The sequence below is a fragment of the Cyprinus carpio genome, chromosome A4 (assembly GCF_018340385.1).
Source record: "Cyprinus carpio isolate SPL01 chromosome A4, ASM1834038v1, whole genome shotgun sequence".
NCBI classification, from domain to species: Eukaryota; Metazoa; Chordata; class Actinopteri; order Cypriniformes; family Cyprinidae; genus Cyprinus; species Cyprinus carpio.
Genome location: NC_056575.1, coordinates 3,039,817 through 3,063,828, shown reverse-complemented (window position 1 = coordinate 3,063,828; position 24,012 = coordinate 3,039,817). Strand labels below are relative to the sequence as shown.

The following is a 24,012-nucleotide window of genomic DNA, read 5'->3' as shown; positions in this document are numbered from 1 at the left end:
GTGGTAGAGCATGCGCAAATCCTCGCCGCTATTCCTGTCTGGATGTCTGCGTCTAATCTGTGTCCCCACAGACACAATTATACAATGTGTTCTGACAAAAGTGCTGTAATTGGTGGGTCTATTCCCGAGCTGGTGCCTGCAGGCCTGAGAGCCGGCGCTTGAGGGACAGCGCTATGATTACTTGAGTGCAGACAATGACCAGAAGGAGGCTTGGATGCACTGCGCTATATGGATGCGGTATTAAGTGTCAGACCATGATGGTAATTGTTCGCAATGCTTGTGTGCCACTATTGGAATAAATATCTCCACTAAGTCTGAGCAATGCAATCCGGTAGAGATGAGAAGCACACTTACAGAACTACTAAACTGCATTTCAAATCTATGAGAACCCAGTGAATCAGTTTACTATGGTTGTTGACTTGTAGGAAGACTGCTAAACAGGAACCAAAATGAACAATTTTATGCGTTTCCTTTATGTATCCTTTATCCTTTAAAGTAATATTTTTATTCAGCAAGGACAAATTAAAATAATCAAAAGTGACAGCAAAGACATTTCCATTTCAAATAAATGCTGAAAAACTGCAAAACTGTTTTCAAAATTGATAATATTAAGAAATAATAATGATTTCTGAAGGATCATTTGACACTGAAGACTTGAGTAACGATGCTGAAAATTCAGCTTTGATCACATAAATAAATTACATTCTAAAACATATTCAAATAGAAAACATTTCTTTTAAATTGCATAAATTTTCCACTTTTTTTTTTTAAGACAGTCTTACTGACCACAGATTTTTGAACGGTAGAGTATTAGAGAGCTCTGTGTTTTCACATGTACGTACCCTCCACCGTGGCACGTTTGGGCAGGATGGTAATGGCCCCTTCTGCTACTCTCTCCTGCTGAATGACCGGTGAGATCTTGGAGCCCCAGCTGTCAGACCCCACCCACAGGAAATGACCCGTCTGGTTGCTCCTCTTGGCAGCCTCCAGCACTCGTCTGCAGACATAAACAATGATACATCAGCTTCAAACAACAGAACACAGTGCCAGCACATCCATCTCTCACGTCTGACGCTGTGCTGTGCCGTATCTTATCTGCAGTTCAGATAAATGTACGTCAGGAGCTGCCGGTATCTATTTGCTGTAACTCACCGACCGACTGATATTCAAATAAAGACGCTCTCGATCCTCACTCATAGATGAGACTCGGATGGACCCTGGAGATATGAAGCTGGGATTTCAATGGTCAGCCTGAGAAGTTTTTGTCCATCTGTCCGCTTCTCACTCATATACTCTATTTATATTTTATTGAGAGGGATTTGAGAGAGAGGACAGGAGCGCTGTCAAGCTGCTAGCACATTCTGTCACTGTCAAATATAGTGAGAGAAGCGACTGAAGGCCAAATCCAAAACATGAAATTGCAGAAATAAAAATGTAATGGAAAGGTCTGATTCAGCATCAAAGTAAATGCTTATCTATCGACTGAAAAGAACATTTCTATATTATATAAAAATACAAAAAAGTTTTTTGTTTTTTTTTTGTAAAATTTGGGTGAATTATTTTGTAAATATACATTTTGTAGTTGGATCAAATAATGATTCAAGAAAGCAATTCAGGAACTCGAATAAGTTATTGATTTATTTATTGTAGTCTAGTATTTTTTGTATCAGAGAAAGAGTGTTAATTTTAATTGTTAAAGTTCTCTGTGTTTTCACATTTATATTAGTTTTTTTTAAATTCAGGTTAAATTATTATAGAATATATTCTATATTATATATATATATATATATATATATATATATATACACACATTCATATAATATTGTCAATTATTTGTTATATATATATATATATATATATATATATATATATATATATATATATAACAAATAATTGAGATACTATTGTATACATATTTTATTAGTTGAATTACAGAAGTTTTTACTTTTGTATGTTCAGTTTTTTTTAAGTATATTATAGTCTTTATAGTTTTAACAAATTTTCCAATTGAGTTTTATTTGTTTTAGTACATTGTTGTTGTAAAAAATTTAAATAATATTCTATATGCTTGACAGTCAAAAATGATTGACAAATCAAAACAGTGTTATTTTAATTTTTCTTTAATTCTGTTTCATTTTAAATTTAGTTAAGTTTCAGTAATTAATTCAAGTAAAATAATTATGATTAATAACAAATGCTTTTAATCATGAAATTAAAAAATATAAAATGTTAATTTTAGGTCCAAAGGATCATATTTTTCCAGCAGTTTTTGAATCACTTGTGCAGCAGGATCAAACTTAACATCTCAACATATCAGAGAAATAGAACCAACCACTTTTACTCTTTAATTTTTTATGGTCTCTTTGTATCTTTTCACAGTGAGAACTGGTTAGTCTGCACTTAGTCAATCTGTTAATAAGCCCAACGTTTAACATTTGTTTTCTTCTTAACTATAAGACTACATAACTTGAGTGTGAGGTCAGATTATTTGCCTCCAGGGCTTATAAATAAATATTGTACTGCTCAGCAGCTGTCACATCAACAAACATATGTATAGATGTCAGGAAAGCCAACATTTTTGAGTCCGTTCAGAGCCAGATCTCAGCGCACAGAGCAGCACCTCGGGGACTCGCTCAGGAAAGACCAGCGCAATCTGAAGACGCGGTGGAAATTAGACATCCCTCCCTCCAGGCTCAGAAAGCCTCTCTTTACATCCTCACCAGCATTTTTAATTGCTTTCCATCTGTATGAAGGTGCAGTAAAGTTGGACGATGTACAGGTGGCAACAGAGATAAAGGCGGGAGTTGAGCAAAGGCTGCTGGGAGGGATGGTACTTTTTGAGAAAATGTGTTAATGAGTCTGTTGTAGCGGTTCCTCCCTCTATATCACTGGCTGTGTTCAGAATAGCGTTTTTAATTTACTATATTAATATTTCTGAACTAAACTTTCTGCAATCCACAATGCAGTGCGCATTTGAATCATGGTTATTATACTTAACTAAAACAAAAACCTTAAAAATGCATTTTTGTTACCTGAAAAAATAAATAAATAAATAAATAATTATAAACATATATATATATATATATATATATATATATATATATATATATATATATATATATATATATATATATATATACACACACACACACACACACACACACATACACACACAGGCACTTCATTGCTCAAATTTGAAGGAAAATAGGCTGTGGGTATCCCACTGATCCACTAACAGGTTTGACAAAATAACCAAGGTATTTCAACAAAACTATGCTTCAGAATACAATTAATTTATGAAATATGCTTTAAAAACTGCCCTTCTACTCCTGTTAGGATAAATTTGAATATGAATAAGAACAACAGGCAGTATATAATATGTACTAAACAGTATTCATTATGCAAGTATTATATTCTGAGCACAGCCAGCTTCCTTTCCTACTTTCCTTTCTTCCTCAAGGCACTGATAAACAGTTCTCTCAGCTGGAGATCTTTAAGAGAGCGGTTAGCAGTTAGTGAATGGTTAGCTAGGACAGAAAGGCGACACCTGATATCGTCCTCGTTTGCAAACATGATGATGGCCCGGGCGTTGGGGGTCTCCAGGAGGCGGCGGATAATCTTGTCGAATTCCCCAGGCCTCGGCTCCCGAGGGATCTTCAGAGACTGTGCGATACACACGCCACCTAGACAGAGAAAGAGACTGAGAATTAGGCGTTGTTCATTCTACACACAAAATCCAGTTTGTTTTCAAAATTCAACCAGTTGTGTCTGATTATTCAGACAGTGTAGTCAAAAACATGCATATCTGCATTGTTTGCCAGAATAAAGACAGATGAAAACAAGATAATTTTATTCATTATAATTTAACATGTACATTAAATTTTGGAGAAAATCACCAATGAAATCTGACAACAACTGTCTTATAAATGTTGTTTCTTTTGCTCAAATACAGAGCTCTGGCATGAAACAGATGGCGCAGTCCAAAAGGTCTAACTCAATCTGACCTAATGACATCATCACATGGCACAGCTGATTGGTTCTCTCCTGTATTGGTAGCCGATGAGCTCGCTGTATAACATTCAAATATATGACTAGTGCTTGCCACAGCAGTGCAGCTTGCTTCAGAAACCCTCCATCTTCCCCAGATCCACCTGTATAGATCTGCTACGAGGTGATTCATGTATGCTATATGGGGGATATTTCATGTATGTTATATTCACAACAAAAATATCTCACACACTCACACAACAACATTGTGGATGTTTTGGCAGTAGCAAGTCTCGGTACTTGCTCTGCAGCAGCAGCGTAGAAGATCTATTCCGCCAAGACCAAATACATTAACATTGTCATGAGAGTTGCCATGACAGAAATAGTGTTAAAAAAACCTAGACCAGCCAGTCCTAAGCACATGTCTCCAGAACGCTGACTCTTTCTATAGCAACTGAGACTTCTACCAGTGTGATGACTTTACCCATTAGCTCTTTTATTCAGAAGGCGGGGCTTCCTTTGATAGAGTTCTATAGTCTTTGACTCCATCGTTCAAATCTTGTCTCCAGGTGCTTGACATCATTTATTGAAACTTAACACGACAGACTTACAAAAATCAGGTCTTGACAGGCCATATTGAGGTGGACAGAGTCATATTTCATATTTAATGTAAGCTGTAATATCAAAGCCTCCATCCCATCAAGAGCTCGATTATACCATTAACGTCCCGAACATGGGTGAATGATGGACTTCCTCCTGTTATAGTCCATTTAATGAGCACCGGCACTTTCCTCAGTGAGCCATGTCGCTGTGTGCCAAACCAATGTGACTCCTTATACATTCTGTCACAATGACAAATACTAATTAGCCTTAATTAATGCCCCTCATAATGGTAATCACCAATCTGTTGCATTCATGCCCTCCTCCAATCCATGATGATTGCGAGTTCATGGTGTGCAATATTTGCTTGGGGCTACACTACAGAGGAAACAGTCATTTAGCTTTTTTTTTTTTGAACACAAAAGTTATTAATCAATATTTATGCTACATTAAAGCCAGATTGTGACGCTATGAATAAAAAGTAGCTTTGAAGATATAATACATTCAAAAGCGTAAGGTTTTTTGAAAGACATTAATAGTTTTATTCAGCAAAGATAAATTAAATTGATCAAAAGTGACAGTAAAGACATTATTAGTATGGTTTCTGAAGGATCATCTGATCTTGATGCTGTAAAATGATGCTGAAAATTCATTTATTGATTGAGTAATTGATTGATTGATTGATTGATTGTAAGCCCATTTCCTAGCGATTTCCAAGATTGTATCTCACAATTTGAACTCGCAATTCTGAGAAAAAAAGTTAGGAACCTGAGTTGCAAGATGTTAACTCACAATTGTGAATGTATAATGCACAACTGTGTGATATAAACTCATAATTCTTTAAAGAAAAGTCAGAATAGTGAGGTTTTTTTTTTTTAATGTTTTATGTAATTTCGGAATTTTTTGGGGGTGGGGGCTCATTTTTTGAAATGTACACGCTAGGGCTGTGCAATTAATCGCATTCGATTGTCGTGCGCATCTCGTCAGTAAAGCCGCTCAATCTTAAAGCAGGTGATGCTGATTTACTACTTATCACGGGACCGGCTTTACTGACGAGAGGCGCACGACAATCGAACGCGATTAATTGCACAGCCCTAGTACACGCAGAATGGTGAAATGTGAAATTGGAATTACAAGAAAAAAGTCCGAATTCTGAGTTTATCTCTCACAATTCTGACTTTTTGATCATATAAATGCAGCTTTTATGAGCATAAGAGACTTTAATCAAAAACTTACAAAAAAAAACCTTACAACTCAAACTTTTGCATGGTAGTGTATCTAACATATTTTTGTATTGTACACAGTTTTTGTAAAATACATACCTATTGAATGATATTTACATACCTTAGTTAGCTCACTGCAACATCATCAAAACAGCAATGAACACTTTCATCACACTACAACACTGCCTGTTGGAAAAAGTAGCTTGCTACAAGAAAAGCAACTGTTCTGAAAACAGCTAAGCTACTGTCACGCCACCCACCCAATGTAGCGACAACGCACAGCACAGAGCATGTCTTTCTAACTCACTGATGTCTCTCCAAATCTCTTTCCAAATTCAGAATGAGGCTTTTATGTGCCATAAATGGGAGAACATCAAAAGGCCAATGAATTAGCATTCCAGAGCTTGGTGGCTTTTCAATACACCAAATTCCTTTTACATTCTGTGCCTTTCCATTTATTCGGCATTATTCAATTGCAGATACAGCAGCCTTTTGTTGCGCAGGGACACATACTCAACTAAATGGCGAGGAAGAGAAACACTGGCTTTACTAAAGCTCATAAATTGTTGCATGAGCAGACATCAGCATTGCAGCATGTTGCAGGGAGTGAGCTGGAAGATTTTAGGCTTGAGCTCGGAGATAAGCAGCTCCGCCTACCGGTGACTAATGCATGAGCCCTGAGTATAAAACTCAAGAAATTAGTCACTCGACAATTAATATGCATGAAGGACTGCATTCAAATATGCCCAGTTTATTTTACAGTTCTAAAAGAACAGGCAGAATAACTGTGAAGCCGTCATGCACTCACTTCAAAACCTTCAAAACAATTCATTGCAATAATACTCAAAGTGCACAGCGACTTCTCTAATTGTTTAAAGCAGCAGTTTGAAGTCATTTAAGCAGCTTGTCTGGTAATAAAATGATCCCTCCTATATCAGGGACACGACAAGCTCCAGCGTCTCTGCTAATCTTTAATGATTGGATTTTCACTGCTTTATGAATCATGAATTATCTAATTGTATCCAGCCTCGCATGTTGCCCCTCAAACACACACATGGGCCTGCTAATGCTGTCATTTATTTCCATTGCTGGGAAACTGAGCATTTTCCTAAGTAAAGCGATTCACATTGGGTTATTAACTTTCTGTTTGATGGCTGTTTGGTTCTGTGACTGACTGAAGGCAACTATTTACTGTCTGGGACACTATAACACATTCATTCTATACAAAATTACTTTATACCAATTTATCTTTTGAAGTGTAGCATTTTTTGCCAGATTTTCACTCTCCAAAATGATTTATATATAAATCAACATTTCTAAATTGTAAATAAAGATTAACAGAGTAGATCTTACAAGAAAATGCAGTCTTTCTAAAAAATTATGAGATATCAAATCATAATGAGAAATTAATTCAGAATTGTAAGATAAAAAGAAATAAGATCAGAATTATAAGATGTAGTCATAATTATAATAAATAAATTTGGAAATTATGAGATAAAGTAAATTTTGAAAAAAGACTTATGATGTATAATAAAATTATGAGAAAATACATTTGGAATTATTAGATACAATGCATAACACTGAGAAAAAAGTTTGTCATTATGAGATGTCATGATTATGATAAATTATTTTGTTCAGAATTTCACATTTATTGTAGTTCAATGTTTTACTTGCCATTTCTTTGGAATTATTTGTGAAATTTACTAGCATTTTCCAAGAGAAGATTGTTTCAAAGGCAATAAAAATGATATAATGTCAGAATTATGAGAACATAAATCTGTAATTATGAGAAAAAGACAATTATGAGAAAAAGACAATTATGAGAAAGACGGTTAGAATTATGAGACACAGTCAAAAATATGACTTCTTAAGTGCCGTTTCTTTGCAATTATTTGTGAAATTTCCTAGCAATTTCTGAGTGAAAACTGTTTCAAAACCATTTTTGAATGTACATTTTGGACAATCCAGTGAATTAAATACTCATGTACAAAACATTGACACTAATATTATAAAAAACAGACCAAGCTCAAAAACCAGGGCAGGAAGGGTCACCAAAAACTGTCAGTGAAGTGGATTTATTCTCAGTCACTTTGGTGGTGATGCATACTGAGCTTTTTAAGTGAAGTGCAAACATGAAAATCACAAACATTCATCTTGGCTCAAGTCATGAGACATATGCTTAATGGAGATTTGATTCATTCCACATTAGTGCCTGTGTGACAAAGCATGTTTCAGGGCGGTAATGGCAAACTCATGGCAGCACAATCCTTATTACTGTAGCTTATTACACCATCCATTAAGCAACAAAAGTGTGCCGTACTTCTCCGTGTTGAGAAATTGAACACTGTCAGAAATTAAGGACCACTGAGGTGGTGAAAGCTCGTCTGGATTTGTCCCCAGAGAGGTTTCCCACCCTTCCTGATCGGACATATATCGGGCAAAGCCAATAACGCTCAATACAACTCAGAATGACTGTTTTGAAATACCCAAATTTAATGCTTAATATCTCATGTGTATTGTTTCCCCATGGCGCTGACCTCCTCCGCTTTCCGCATGAGGTGATTCGGTCGTCAGTTCCTCCAAACATCAAATGTGGGAGTGTTTCTTGCTCATGAAAGCAACACAGAAGCTTCGGGAACGTGTTTATTCAACATCTCCACCCACACACGCATCACAAAGGTGTTCGAATACAACCCGCATCCACCCACACGCGCGTGCCTGACGCCATGTGTTTCACACCACATATTCACTGCCATACGCTGCCCATGCAGAGGAATGTAAAATGCATGAAGAACACGACAATCATTTTGATGCAGAACATTTCTGTGCACTTATGCAGGACTAAAACAGGTTGAGTGAAGACCTCAATTGTTTTGACTGAACCAGAGAAGCCCATTTTCTGCCTAAAAGTAGAAAATAAAACCGCCAATTGTGAGAAGCTGTTAAAATAAAGTAAATATTCATTAAAAATAAAGCCAGAATAGTATAAAAAATGATAGAATCATGTAATGTAAATTATATAAAAAAAAAAGTTGGAATTATGAGATAATCATGAGAAAGAGTCATAATGGGGGATTTTTTTATTTGTACATTTTTTTTAAGTCAATTATGAAAAATTAAATTGGAATAATGACATATTAAGTCAATTATAAAAAGAAAACACATTTGGAAGATAGATATATCTTAATCATAAAGATATAATGTCAAAATTATGAGAAAAAAATCATAATTATGAGAATGTGTAATTACATGTGTGTATATATCTGTGTATATGTCTGTAGATATATAGTCAATTATGAAAAATCAAGTCAAAATTATGATATATGAAACCATAATTATTAGAAATAAATTCAGAATTATGAGATTCAGAAGTTTATTATGAAAATGCAGTCAGAATTATGCATTACAAAGTCATAATTATGAAATAAAGTTGGAATTTTGAGATATAACTTATGAACTGGCCCGTTTCAAACTGACTTCGCTTCGGTTGGCTGGTGTGCATGATAGTTGTGAAGAATAACAACTTGTATACCACCAAAATGAACCAAACTTGGACATCAAACACACTTGATCCGGAGCTGTGAAAGCGCCGTAAGTCTTTGCATCAGCATGAGCTCAGAGGGCCATTCCCTTTGTCCTAAAAAATGCTTTTAGTGTTTCTTTCGACACTCCATTGTGGTTTTAAAAAAAAGACAAGTTTGTGCTTTGCAACCCAGAGGCGCATTGGAAATGGTGCCGCGGAAGACTTTGAAGTGGGGCATCTGGTAGAAATGAGCCTTAGACAACAGAGAAGGACATACAGCTCTTCACTCTTGCTTGGTGGACCATGTCTAATTGGATTCTGAGAACAGGATTTTGGTGATTTAGTACAGTAACTTCTCTCCTAACATGCTGCCTAAACGACTCAATTGATACTTACTCTTGTTTTGAAGGGAAGAGAGGGAAAAGAGGTCATGCTTACTGAGTTGGGCCAGTAACTGATACACCCGCCAGAGGCTTCGTCTATAGCACGGATCAATTGTCTTCAGGCTTTTAGGGAGTTACACTGGAATCTGAAGCGAGAGAAGTGACCGAGGGTGGATTCCTGGTCATTACGTTCTCAAGGTCAGATGTCTACGCTAAATCCCTGTAATAAATCCTTCTGTCCCATTCGCTTTGTTCTAGACACCATCCTTTTCTCTCAAGTGTTGTCTTCACTTATCAGTGAATCAGAGGGATTTGTTTTGTCTGAGGAGTTTGACAGAAAGCAAACCTATAAAAGATGTGCCGCTCTGACAGAAAAATCGAATTTCCCTGCGTGAATCCTAATCAAGTGTTCAACTAGACACCTGATTAGAAAGACGATACAAGTGTCCAACTAGAGGTTTTCAAGCACACAAATACTCAACATTTGTCATTTTCCCCCCATGCAAATCATTTAATGAGGACTGAAGTGTTCACACTTCAAAAAGGCCAAAAAGTGTCTTCATAAAAGTGGTCCAAAAGAGTTTTCTGAAGCCATACAGCAGTTTAACAAGAGCATGAGACCAAAAAATAAATACTGATACTGACACTGACTTTAGCTCTTGAACCGTATCTTTTGAATCAGTTCACAAAAACAATATGAATCATACTGAACTGGTTGTCAAGGTCAGCTCAGTGACTCACTGACTTTTGTTCCACACACAAAGTTACTGCATGGCTTAAAAAGACTTTTAGGATATTTTTATAGTGCCTTTGCATCATTTTTTAAAACCTGAAAGTTTGAGTCATCATGCATCTGCTAGGAAATAAAATGACCAGTGCTCTTCAAAATGTCTCCTTTTGAATGACAAAGTAAAGCGAATTACTGCTTTTAATGCAAAAAATAATTACTAAAGAGGTGCTTGCTAAGACAAATCCATTCAAAACCACTAAACAACAAAAGGAATGCAGTTAATTGCAATTCTCCAGCTGAAAATCATTAACATGCGTCCCAATCAGAGAAAGACCAGAAAACATGGAGCAAAACTACATCTATATGATTTCACTTACAAAAATGACTCTCTCTTACAAGACATGAAAAATTCATTTCCATTATGACAGAATAACCGTGCATAACCCCTGCTGGTGCACAACTGAATATAATTGAATATAAAGTGAGAATATTTCCTTTTCAGTGCATATAATAAGACTGCAGCGGTTGTGAATGTGCCGTGACAGAAAGGAAAGAATATGTCAGTCGATTAGCATTGAAACTAAGTTCTACCTCCTCCATCTACAACACTCTCTACTTTATGCTGATTTTTGGGGTGTAGATTTTGCTGCTCTGTTAGTCTCACTATGCAATTCAAATATTGGCATTTTTAAAGGATGCAATATTCTGTCAGGCTAGCAGTATGAGCTCTGATGAGACTGATTAATGAAGAGAATAGGAAAGTGGGAAATGATGTTACATATCATTTAGCAGATGCATTCGCTAAGTGACTTATAATACACAAAACTGCAGAGCGATGGGTCGTGATTCATTACGAGCCCTGCATTACTGTTATTACAGGGTAATAATGTCAATTCTTTAAATATGTATAACTAGCAGGCACAGAGCTTGACAAAAGTGGGAGTTTTTTTGCTAAAGGCAAATTTTAAAGAATGCAAGAAAAAAATAAGGTTTATTCTTCAAGTATGCATACTTTTTTAATTGTTTTAAGTGCTCTCATTAAATAAGTGACTCAACAGAATGAAACGCTTCATTATTAGCTATGTTTAATAGGCCAAGAAGACTGTAATAATATTTTACAAGTTGAGGGACAAACACAGCTTCTGGACCTTATTTAGTTTATATAGTATATGTTTAACAAAGTGTTAATTTAAAGGAATTTGCAACAACGTAACACATTAAATTATACATGACATTTTTAAGCAGCAAGACTTAATTGGTAATTTCTTGTAAAACGTACCCAATATTTTTTTTTTAAATAAACTGTATAATTCAACAAAAAGAACATAGGGCTAAAATATAAATTAAATCTGAATAATATATATATTACGTCATAAGTCCCCATGCTTTGATCAGAACAGCACTTGCTCTTTTATATTTACTTTAATATATACATACTAAATCATCTAAAAATTGACTTTTATTTATTTTAAACTTTAATTTAATTTTTTAATGTAAATTTAACATTTTAAAAGACTTGTATGTAAATGGTCTTTTTTAAACTTTTAATTTGACTTAAATGTTTTATGTAATGTAAACTTTTTCTGTATTCAATAGACAGTTCAGTCATCCTAGAGTTGGTCTGACAAAATAGAAGTTGCATTTTTTCTCAGTGTAGAAACTCACCCCAAATTACTTCTCCAGTACTGTTTGCACTACTATCATAACTCATGAGTGACACCTAAATCATCCATCTTCTCCGTCTACTCTTCCTAGTGATCTGATTTCTGCCTGGCAAAAACACAAGCTAACACACTATCCTTTCTGATTCATCTGCAACACAAAGTCACAATTCACTCACAAGAGCAAATCAAACCAGGGACCTTTGGTTCTTCCCACCGCCGAGACCTTGAGAGTCTGTTATGTTATGAGAGACACATTCACAGATTGCCTCCATGTGCCTTAATGTTATTTAAGAACTGATCACTGAAAGGTTCTTTGCAAAACCAAAAATAGTTAAATTATACTTAAAAATCACTATGATAACCTGCTTTTGAAACCTTTATTTTCACGAATAGAGAAAATTGCTCATCATCAGACTGGAAATGGAAGGTCAAGTCAAGCTCTTTTCATTGTAGATACAGCATTAGATGCAGAGTAGTAGTAGGTCAATCAAGTATGCATACAGAAAATGAGCTTATTATGCACAGAATAAATCCTATATATACTGCAGAAGATTAAGTAGCATGATAACAGAATGAACAATCAATGGCTACGCAGGAAAATAAGGCTGATTGTCCCAGAAGTGGCACTTCCATGTGTCGTTTCTCAAGAGGGGGTTTCATAATTGATGTGTCATTGAATCCCTATGGCTAAGCAGGGTTGGGATCAGAGGTCATGATCCTGGAAACTAGACCACATATGCTGTACATCTTCAGGCTTGCATTTTAATCAGCATCAATCTACCATCTGAGACGTCATAAAAGTTATAGCCTGGCTTTATACTGTTTATACTGATGTGCTGTTTCCATGGCATCTAACACATACACGTGTGCGCTTAAGTACAATTACAAAGAAAGCTCTGAGATTGCTCACTGCTTTGTTTTCATGGACTCTTGGCTTCTTTTCTCCTTGTCTGTTTTACTGTGCCCTCAAACGTGAGCTCCTGCAGCTCAAGAAACCTCAAATCTTTGCAGTATTCCTTTCCACTATACCCATCTTTCTCATTGATGATGTACAGGCCACATGTTTAATTCCAGCCTGTCTTTCCCGTCTACCTCCATGACCCTCATGTAAAAAACATCAGTGTGTTTCACAGCAGCATATATGAAGCTCAGACAGAACAGAAGACATGCATCACTACTTCTATAGGTTAACCTCTGTCTGTTTCACACAAGATGAACCCCACAAAACAAACACCACAAGATCCTCTTGCTTTTAAAAGAATGGTACGCTCAAAAATTGAAATTCATATACTGAACCTTATATTGTCACAAATGCATATATTTTCTTTCTTCTGTTGAGAACAAAGCAATGCAGAATATCCAAGCTTCTGTGTTTGTTACAATAACAGTGGATATTTTTTAATGGTTTTGGAAAAAAGTCAGTTATGGTCACCAAGGTTGAATTTATTTGATTTAAAATACAGAAGAAGAAAAAAAATCAGCAAATTTGTGAAATATTATTACAATTTAAAATAACCCTTTTCTATTTGAATATATTTTAAAATGTAATTTATTCCTGTGATGCAAAGCTGAATTATCAGCATCATTACTCCAGTCTTCAGAGTCACATAATCCATGCATTTAAAGATTTATAAATACAGTTTCTCACTTTTTTGACTTTCACTGCCAATCCCCCTTCAAAAAAGAAGGGCAAAAAAAATCATAAAAGCACCAAAAAAGTAGTTTGAAGTCACTCAAAGCACTTTTTGAATTACTTTTATGGTGCCTTTTGTCGTTTTTGTATAGCTTGGTAGAACAAATCACAGTCCACTTTCATTGTACGGCTCTAACAATCTTCAAATGATCAGCTTTTGTTTTCAGTAGAGGAAAGAAAATCAGATCAGCATACAAATTGGGAACGACATGAAGGTGAGAAATGATTTTTGATTAATTTCTCCATTTTCATGTGAACAATCACTTTAATGCATTATGCTACCCTTGCTTTACCAAGTGAACATCTCTTCCACCAAATCTTGGCAACATTATACAGTCCTCAAGCTTCTGTTAATCTACTCATGTCTCGACATCCACCTGAACCCAGCTTCGCTACACTGAAAACCAGCAGACCTTAATCTCTACAGGACACACGCTGTGTTTACTTGAATCCCGAAGCACTGATCCCTGTATGCCAGGACGTATTTGAACAAATGCCATTCTTAGTTTAGCTATGGTTATTTGTGAAGACAACATAGTGTGACCAAGAACAAGAAAAAGCGGCCCGCGATAGCTGTGCTGGCATTTGCTTTGGTTTATTAAGGTCAAACAGTGAGTGCTAGATACCGGCAGACGCTCAGACTTCCTTCTGTCCCCGTTGAGCGCCGGCGTGTGAATTATTCCTTTCCTCCCACTGATTTCCAGAGTGGAATATGACAGCTCTCAGCCGTCTGAGAAGCACCCAAGTGTAGATTCTGTAAAATCCCTCAAGCAACCTTGAACAAGGGAGATCGATGCACCATTCTGATTGCTTCTGCTCTACTGAGAGAATGAAAAAACTCGGGCAGACACGAGGCAGCTGAAATGACAGCTTTGCACAGCGGTGCCGAAGGTCTCATGGCTACTGGAAAAGAGCTCTGAGCAGAGACCGTATGCACTAATTCACTTATAGGTCAGACGCTTCAGGCAATCTGTGATTGTGATGTGACAGTAGTGTAGCCTTAACAGTCACAATGCTGTCACGTCAGGTACACCCGTACTTCATAGATGCTGTGGTATGATAGTGAACATTTGAAAGTCCTGGCATCTGGAGACTGTGTGAGATTCAGTGAAGTTCGCCACTGTGATGTTTTTTGAATTGAGTATATATCTAAATTTTTACCATGGAGTAAAAAATAAAGAGGTGTTGTGACTTTTTTATCTCACAATTCCTAAGATAATTGCATGCAAAATTATACTCATAGGTTAAGGTAAACTAATAACTTGTTGGCGTCACATTTCATTATTTATATCTACTGTATATTACAATATACATGTATATTACAATATATTATATATATATATATATATATATATATATATATATATATATATATATATAGCAGATATTTATATATATATATATATATATATATATATATATATATATATATCTATAAATATCTGCTATACATATATATATATATATATATATATATATATATGTATAGCAGATATATATATATATATATATATATATATATATATATATATCTGCTATATATATATATATATATATAAATAATAGCTAATTTACAGACAATAGAAATGCAATTAAAAATGATGCCGAGGTTGATAATTGTTACGCAATAAATTGATCAAAAAGTGACAGTTAATACATTTATAACGTTACCAAAAAAAATTCAAATAAACACTGTTGTTTCAATAATTTTTCTGAACTCGCATAATAAATTAAGTTGTTTTATGAAATAAAGAGTTTATGCTTAAAACACAAAATATCTGGCAACATCACTCTGCGTACATGGTTCCTGACATTTATTCTCTATTACAACCCAGGTGCTAACGGTGTCAAAGAAAAGTATGAAAGCTGGTGGAAATAAATAGTGACAAAAAAAAAAATCCAGTCTCCTGGATTTTTAGTTCATGTTTCTGTCTCCATTGGCAGATATTTTGTCTTATTTTAAGCTTCTTATTTTAACTTCATTTTGATCAGTTTGATTTTTAAGAAAACAAGAATCAATGTATTAAATGATTTTGCTACTCAAGTAAATGTATTTTGATTTAAGAATATTTGTACTGGAAATCAAGACAATATTCAAACTGCCACTTCTTTTGAAGGACAGAACTATATATACAGTATATATCATATTCATTTCCACCTGCTCTTTCCTTTGACACCTAGGTTAGCACCTGGGATGTAATAGAAAATAAATGTCAAGAACCATGTATGCAGAGTGACACAACGTAATTTCTGTGTTGTCAACATGCCAAGTGTTTGTTCTGCCTAAGTGCGTGTTTGCTGTTCTCTAAAACGAACACGCTGTTCTGCAGCTGCTGGCAACACACGCTTGTGAAATACAGACACATGTCCACATTATGCAAATTACATGTTCTGAACACTAATCAATAATTCAAATGATTCTCTAAGCTATAGAAACAATCGGCAAGCAAGCCGGGCAGCGTCTGATGTTTCTTACGCATGACTTTCCATTAAAAGTGCATTACAAGTTTGTCATTTGAAGGATGGAATGTCTGCCTTTATACAAATCACCCTTCCTTTAATTGCATTATTACAAGGGCAATATCACCAGCTACAGCAATTTGCGAGAGACAATTTGCAAAACAGACTTGCGACGGAGCTGAAGTCACACATAAGGTGAAATCTGTGTTGTAGTCAAATGTTTAAAGGAATAGTTCACCCAAAAAAATTAAATCAGCTGAAAATATACTCACTCTCAGGCCATCCAAGATGTAGTTTGTTGCTTTAACAAATCTGGAGAAATTTAGTATTGAATGCAGTCAGAATGAGAGTCTAAACAGCTGATAAAAACATCACAATGATCCACAAGTAATCCACACCACTCCAGTCCATCAATTAATGTCTTGTGAAGAGAAAATCTCTGTGTGAAAATCTTGGATGGCCTGAGGGTGAGTACATTTTCAGCAAATCTTAATTTTTGGTTAACTGTTCCTTTAAGAAACATTACCAGACAGAAGGAAATTTCACCAGGAAGAGTTCGCTCAGACAGCGTGGGCAGGCTGTTAAGAGTTGTCAACTAGCCTGACAGTTTGCAGATGAAGCTGGCTGTTTTGTCCACCACCCGCTGCAGCGGCGAGTTTCTAAACACAGCGCTGATGGATCAAATCAGGACACTCACCATGACACACCTGGACAAGCTGCAGACGATTAGGCTTTGCAGACTGGCTTCTATGAAGTCTTCTCAGGAAGGTGCACAGAGACACAAGTGCCTCTTTCTGATTTAAACGTCTTTAAAATCCTATTGAAGACATTATTGGGCTGTGTTTTATGCTAATTGGAACCAATATTTGGAACAAAAAAGCAGTTGAAAGAATGTTTTATAGAAAAGGTATGAAAACATGGGATTTAATCAAATGCACAATACACCATGGTTCTGACCCCAGGGCGACTAGAAAAAACACACACACACAAAATGCAAAATAATGTCCCAGAGCTTTTGTAACTTATCAAAAATATGGTAACTAGTTTTAGAGTTACCTTCGAGGAAACATTACCGCTGTATTAAAGGTACTAAACACAAAAAGCTTTAACTCACACCCACAGGGTGTCGTGACTAAGCAGAGTTTAATTACTTTATGCGCTGCCATACATGCTAAAAGAAAGAAAAGAACATTGAATCCAACAAAATCACATTTCCTTCAGTAACAAAAGCTGCGCACCGCCTGCCCTGCTATTATTACTGCTCAATCTGCAGCATCACAGCAAAGAAAATGATATTTTACAGGATTTTCATTCACATTAAAGTTTCTGCAAATAATATAAGATACTTCAGAACACTCTGAAGTGTTTTTGTTAATGCAAAACTGGTCTCTACAATGCCAGTGGTTGCCAGGATGTTGCTACGCCATCACTGAATTGACAAAATTATATTTTACCCAAAATGTCTGAATTTAATGTGATGAGATAAAAATAGAATAAATAGACTAAACATCTTTGTTTTGTCTTTGCTGGCTGCAAAACAAAACAGACCAGCGTAGCCTGATTCACAAAGGGTTACTGTTATGAAATGATTCTCTTAATGAGTAATGAACAAAAAGAAGTTACTAATTCAAACTAGTCTAATCTAATTAGAGTAATTTTGCTAAATTTATGCATAAATAAATGTATAAATGTGTAAATAAATAAATGCATGAATAAATGAATAAATGCATAAATGAGTATACACATAAAATCACAAATGCGTTAATAAATAAATGTGTAGATTTATATACATTTATAAATATGAATTAATAAAATGCATATGGACAACTGATCAAAATCTTTTTTGGGGGTGTCCACAATGTTCAGAGCCATATTTGGCCCTAGCAAAGAGATATGAAGATGTCATTGTTTTTGAACCAGAGAGGCAGCATATGCTCCAGCAACAAGCAATCAATGCACAATTTATATCTCTTGCACAGACAGGTGTGGAGCAAAGCCCTCGCAGTGGGAAGAAAAATACGCACAAATCAAGACACTCAAATTCACAAAGAAACCCAGCAGAGAAATAAACACGCACACAATCCATCTTCTCATGCTTCCCTATAAACAACATGATTATTCCCTGGACATGATAATAAAATAGCCTGCTTCATTAGGCATTCCTGAGCTGAACGAAAGCAGTTGTGATGTTTTGTGAAGGCCAGACAGCTGTGGCTTTTATTAGTGGACCTTGGTGTTTATACGTTATACGATATCTGATTACATGCACAGAAGTCCAGTCTTCAGTGGGTGAAAGTGCTGAAAAAAATCATCTAAAGTCCCCTTGTAAAGCCGAGTCCTCTGAGTAATCTATGTTCCCCTGGCTTGTAAAGTCTCTGGGCTGCAAGTAACACAGAGTGACCCCTAACATGATGATCAGGAGCCCTGTAAGTCACCTCCATAAATAAACAGCAAATGATGCTGCTGTCCTGAGCCGTATCATTCCTACAGGAAAATGTGAGGTCTTCATTTCTGCTTACATTTGAAAAGTCTGAGTTTATTTTGAAGGAGACAGACTAAGCAATAGATGTGATGGCCAACCAGACCCAATCATTCATTCATTCATATATATATACTTATTCTCTCAATATGAATTAAATCTAAATATATATAAACAATATACTGTAAAATTTCTCAAAGTTTTGCTTCTTAGTAAATGTAAATATTTACTGGAAAACAAGATAAAATTGATACTGGTTAAGATGTCCTTATAAATTGCATACATATAGTATTAAATAATCATCTAATGTACTCTTTGTTGGTTTGACAAAACAGGAAAAAATACTTCCAAGAGCCACGGCTATTGAACTCTAAAATATGATCCTCCCAGAAATAAATAAATAAATACAAATATTACTCATTCTAAGAAAAATATATTTAATTTGAGATATATTCTGTCAGGATGTCGTGAATTAAATATAAATTATATAAAGACATTATAGAGTCAAATTTCTGTCAGTAAATGCCTTAATAATGAATGTTATGCACTTTTAAATATTTTTTAATGAAAAACAAAACAATAATGTTTAAAATGTCACAATCAATTAATCAATCAATTAATCAATTTAATTCAATGTTTATTATCTTAATACATATTTTAATTAAATATAATTATATACACACACATTACATTATAATTTTTTGTTTTTCAATAAATTTATGTTTTTACTGGAAAACAAGAAAAACACTGTTGCTTTGAGAAAAGAGTAAAATATGCCTCCATTTTATTCCATAGATCACTCCAGAACTACTGAAGTCATAAATATATAATTTTCCCAAAATAATCATTTTGAAAAAATCCATTTAATTCAAGATTTATTGTCTCAATATATTTTGAATTCAATTATATACATTACTGCACAATTTATGTTATTAAATGTCTTAGCAATTTTGCTTTTCATTAAATTCAGTATATTTTTACTGGAAAACGACTGAAAATACTGATTAAGATGTCATAAATCACAGATATAGTATTTTTAGACACATTATGTGAACTTTTGCTCTTCATTTTGTTGCTTTATTCCCAGAAAATCACGTCAGCTACTGAACTCATGAATGAACGTCCCGTTATAACCCCGGCAGAACAGACCAACTTAAACCAGAGTTTTCATGCTGGTCTAGGCTGGTTTGATTGTTTAGTGTTGTGCTGGTCTAGCTAGCTGACCAGTCATGCAACTCAACCACAAACCTTGTTGCTAAAGCAGCTGACTCTGGTGATTTTCCAGTAAATCAGCACCTAAAACACAAAATGCATGATCTTTTCAAGAGCGATGTCATATCTCTCTAAAATGAAATAACTGTTTCCTCTGTAGCCATTCTGCTTCAGGCAAACAGATGCAACATTGAAAATTAGATGTCCTGAGACCATTAGGATAACATTTACTTCATAGAACGATCACTTAAACGTCTTACTTTACCGATAAGATGGCGTAAACAGCATATGCGCAAGTCAGGCTTTGAAGAAGCAGGTTAGTTATCTCACGACGGCACCTGTAGAAGCACAGTCTTCATTAATATCAGGGCCAGTGTTCAGCGGCATGCTGGGATGCCCGGACTCTGATGATTACACTAATTCAATTTCCTGGAAGGCAGCTATTCATTCAGATGTGCCTCTACTGTACATTTGGGAAAGCCGAGATGAACGGAAAATGTGCAGAATAATAAGAGATCCTTTCATAAATTTCTCAAAGTCTGCAATGGAAATGACCTCCAAGGTCCCGGGAGAGAGATACCCCAGAATGTCTGACTCTGAGAACAGAAAGGTTCTTCAAAAGGATGGCCGTGTCCTTTGGGAGGACTTTCTGAGCGAGAACTCAACTAACCTCTCGCATCAGGAGCCAAACGAAACACAACGAGGTCAAACACTCATCACAATCTTTAAAGCAGCAGTCAGAGCTGATTAATAATTTAAATGACTGGCATAAATATGCCTTGCTTTGAAAGCACAAGTTCGACATAAATAGCTCTCTGAAAATAAAATCATAATTTAGTTAGCATATAATAATGATCAGATAGAATGAAAACTACTAAGATGAATGCTATCAGCTATCTTAATAAAAAATATTAGCTAACAATATTAAAGTAATATTAACTAAAATAAATAAAAACAATCAAGATTTTACACAAGCTAAACTAAAACTAATCTATAAATATTAACTAAAATAAATTAAAATTATATAAAGTAACTTTCACCAATCCTGATATTCAAACTACAAGATGTGCAACAACCAACTTACTATTATTACACTTTCTTGGTGCTTTTTGTTCTCTACACTCACTGTACAGATAAGAACAGCTGCTTTTTATCACCTTTGTGTTCCCCTTATGAAAGAAAGTCAAGATGATTTGAAATGAGGATAATAATGACAAAATTTCATTTTTGGGTGAAGACGAATACCAACATAATTTCACTGTCATCATATCTTGTTTCAAAGTCAAAGCAACCACCTATTTCCAACCGATTCTGGACCTTTACTGCATTGAACTCTTACCTGGATGTGATTCACACCGCTCAAAAACACTTCAAAACATCCCAGGAATACAACTTACCTTTGGAAACCAATAACCAATTTTCATAAAGGGTTTAATCTCTCATTCGACAAAACCTGGCCGAAAGGAAAACACAACATCCTGTGTTCCTGCACTTTCCCATAAGCTGCTTTATCTTTCTCCACAAGAAGCTGAAGGAAAGGGATTTCTCACATTCTCTCGCATTGGCAGAATGCAAATGCTGCTCTTCTCATGAATATGTATGATGGCACCAGCAAGACCTCGTTTGAATAAATTCTTTCTTTTAACCTGACGGACGAACAGGCCATCTGAGTATGACAGGTCTTCTCATGCCATTCGCCCTCTTAATCACGCGTCGAGAGTCCGTCAGTGATGCACTTCAGCTCCAATGGATATAAAAAGTACGTATGTATACTGCAGCGAGAATTCAAGACTTCCTTTCAAGTGAGCGGTTAAACCACTTCTTCTCAAACTCTGACGGCATCTCTTTCTCATTTTCTGAATCTACGTCAGTTTTTCTACACTCATCACAGGAAAAGTATTAAGAAATAAGAAAAAATAATAATAATAATTGCATAGCAATACCCTAGCAACCACCATGAACATCCTAGCAATACTCTAGCAACTGCATGACAACCATTATATTATTTAATTAATTTAAATCACAAATTAAATATGCAATAAAAATAAACAAAAATTTGTAATTAGATGACAATACAATACATTATAAATATATAAATTATATATATATTCCAGATATTCTAACATTTCATATAATATTTTACCTGTTTTCCACACTCGATATAAGAAATCTATTAATAAATAAGACAAGAAATGTATACAAATTTAGCAACAATTCAGAATACCCTAGCAACCACTTAGTAACACCCTCACAGACACCACCCAGAACACTCTTACTAATGCATAGCAACACCCTAGTAACCACCAAGAATAGCCTTGTAACTGGTTGGCAACCACCAAGAATAGCAACTGCATTGTAACATCCTAGCAACCACCCAGAACAATTTAGCAACCACAAATCAACATCTTAGCAACCACCCAGAATACTCTATCAACCATTTAGAATACCCTAGCAACCTCTTATGAACATGATGTGATGAGATGACTATATATGCCATATGCATGCCATATTTTTTTAAGGCTTCCTTTTTGTGTGAGGAAAATTATAATTTTGGCACAAAAATCTCATTTCTTTATGACATTCGCCCAAAACTCATTGTAACCTCTTCCTCTTTAGCAAGCTGAGAGCGAGCACATATGATCCAGTGGCTTTGGCATCAGAAATGTGTACTGGCCCTGAAAAAACAGAGCGAACCCAAGCCTGCCAAAACTACACAATCACTACCACGGGCTCTCTGCAGACTACAGATGCATGCAGAGCTGAACCCTGTCCGCTGCGCACATCCCTGCCAGCTTTTTAGCAAGACGGGAAATTCAATTTTAATGAGTGACATTCGGAATTGATGATATCATGACACACACACACACACAAAAAAACACACACTATAAATCTGTAATGTCAACAGGTCAGAATGTGACTATGTGCTTGTTCATTTGGGACTGTCCATCTGAAAAACACACACCAGGTAGTCGGACGAGACACTCTGTCATAGATATAACCACTGATGAGTGACAGAGCTAAGGATGTCTGCCGGGAAAATTTATCAACAGAGTCAAAGTTCATATCTAGATAAATAAATAAATAAAAAAAAAAAAAAATAAATAAATAAAAATGCAAAAAATAAATAAATAAATAAATAAATAAAAAATGGTAAACTAGCAAAAAATAGTCTTAAATGTTCTTGTGACGTAAAATTGCAAAATCTTAAGACTAGTTTTCTGGAATATATCATGAGTTAAGTTTATTTATCTCACCCAAATTTGACAAAGACACCATATTTATCTTATCTTCAATAATTCATCCCAGAATACTCTAACAACAGCATAACAACCAACAAACACCAAAAACAACCAATAAACTACCAAACAATCTAAAAAAAACACACAAAACACCATAAACAGCATAGCAACACTAGCAACCTTCGAACAACCACCCAGAACACCCTAGCAACAGCATAGCAACACCCTAGAAACCACCAAAATACCCTATTCATTGCGCAGCAACCTTTTAGGAACCACACAGAAACACTCTAGCAACCTCCAATCACCAAGAATACCCTAGCAACCGCATACTGTAGCACCACCCTATCAACCACCAAAAACACCATATTAACTGCCTAGCAACCACCCAGAACACCCTAGCAACCACCAAACACCCAGAACACAGCAGCTACATAGCAACACCCTAGCAACCACCAAGCACACCCTATTAACTGCCTAGAAACCTTCCAGCAACCCCCTAGCAACATCCAACCACCCAAAACAGCCTAGTAACCTCCTAGCAACCATCTAGAACACCCTAGCAACCAACAAAAACACCCTATTTACTGCCTAGCAACTTTTTAGCCCAAGACACTATAAGACATGATTTAACAGTTAGGTTAAGGTGTTTGTATTAATTTGTTGATTTAGCAGTGTCCATTTTTTCTGTCTCTTTATTGTTTGCACATATAATCAACCCTATTTAATTCACTTCCTATTCAAGCTACTTGTTATATTCTGTTATAAAGTAGCAGACTATTCCCACCTTAAACAGACGTCCTCTCAGTTCTCCAGCTC

At 35.5% G+C, this 24,012-nt stretch overlaps 1 protein-coding gene across 2 annotated transcripts in view; it reads right to left on the bottom strand.

The window, feature by feature from the left end:
* Positions 1 to 24,012, bottom strand: part of LOC109078020 (metabotropic glutamate receptor 8-like) — a 156,818-nt gene that overhangs the window by 46,078 nt on the left and 86,728 nt on the right. For both annotated transcript variants that reach the window (XM_042738368.1, XM_042738374.1), the window contains exons 4-5: positions 3,548 to 3,683; positions 843 to 997 (exon numbers count right to left, since the gene is read on the bottom strand). In XM_042738368.1, coding sequence (XP_042594302.1) covers positions 843 to 997; positions 3,548 to 3,683 — 291 coding nt within the window. The remainder of the gene's footprint in view (positions 1 to 842; positions 998 to 3,547; positions 3,684 to 24,012) is intronic.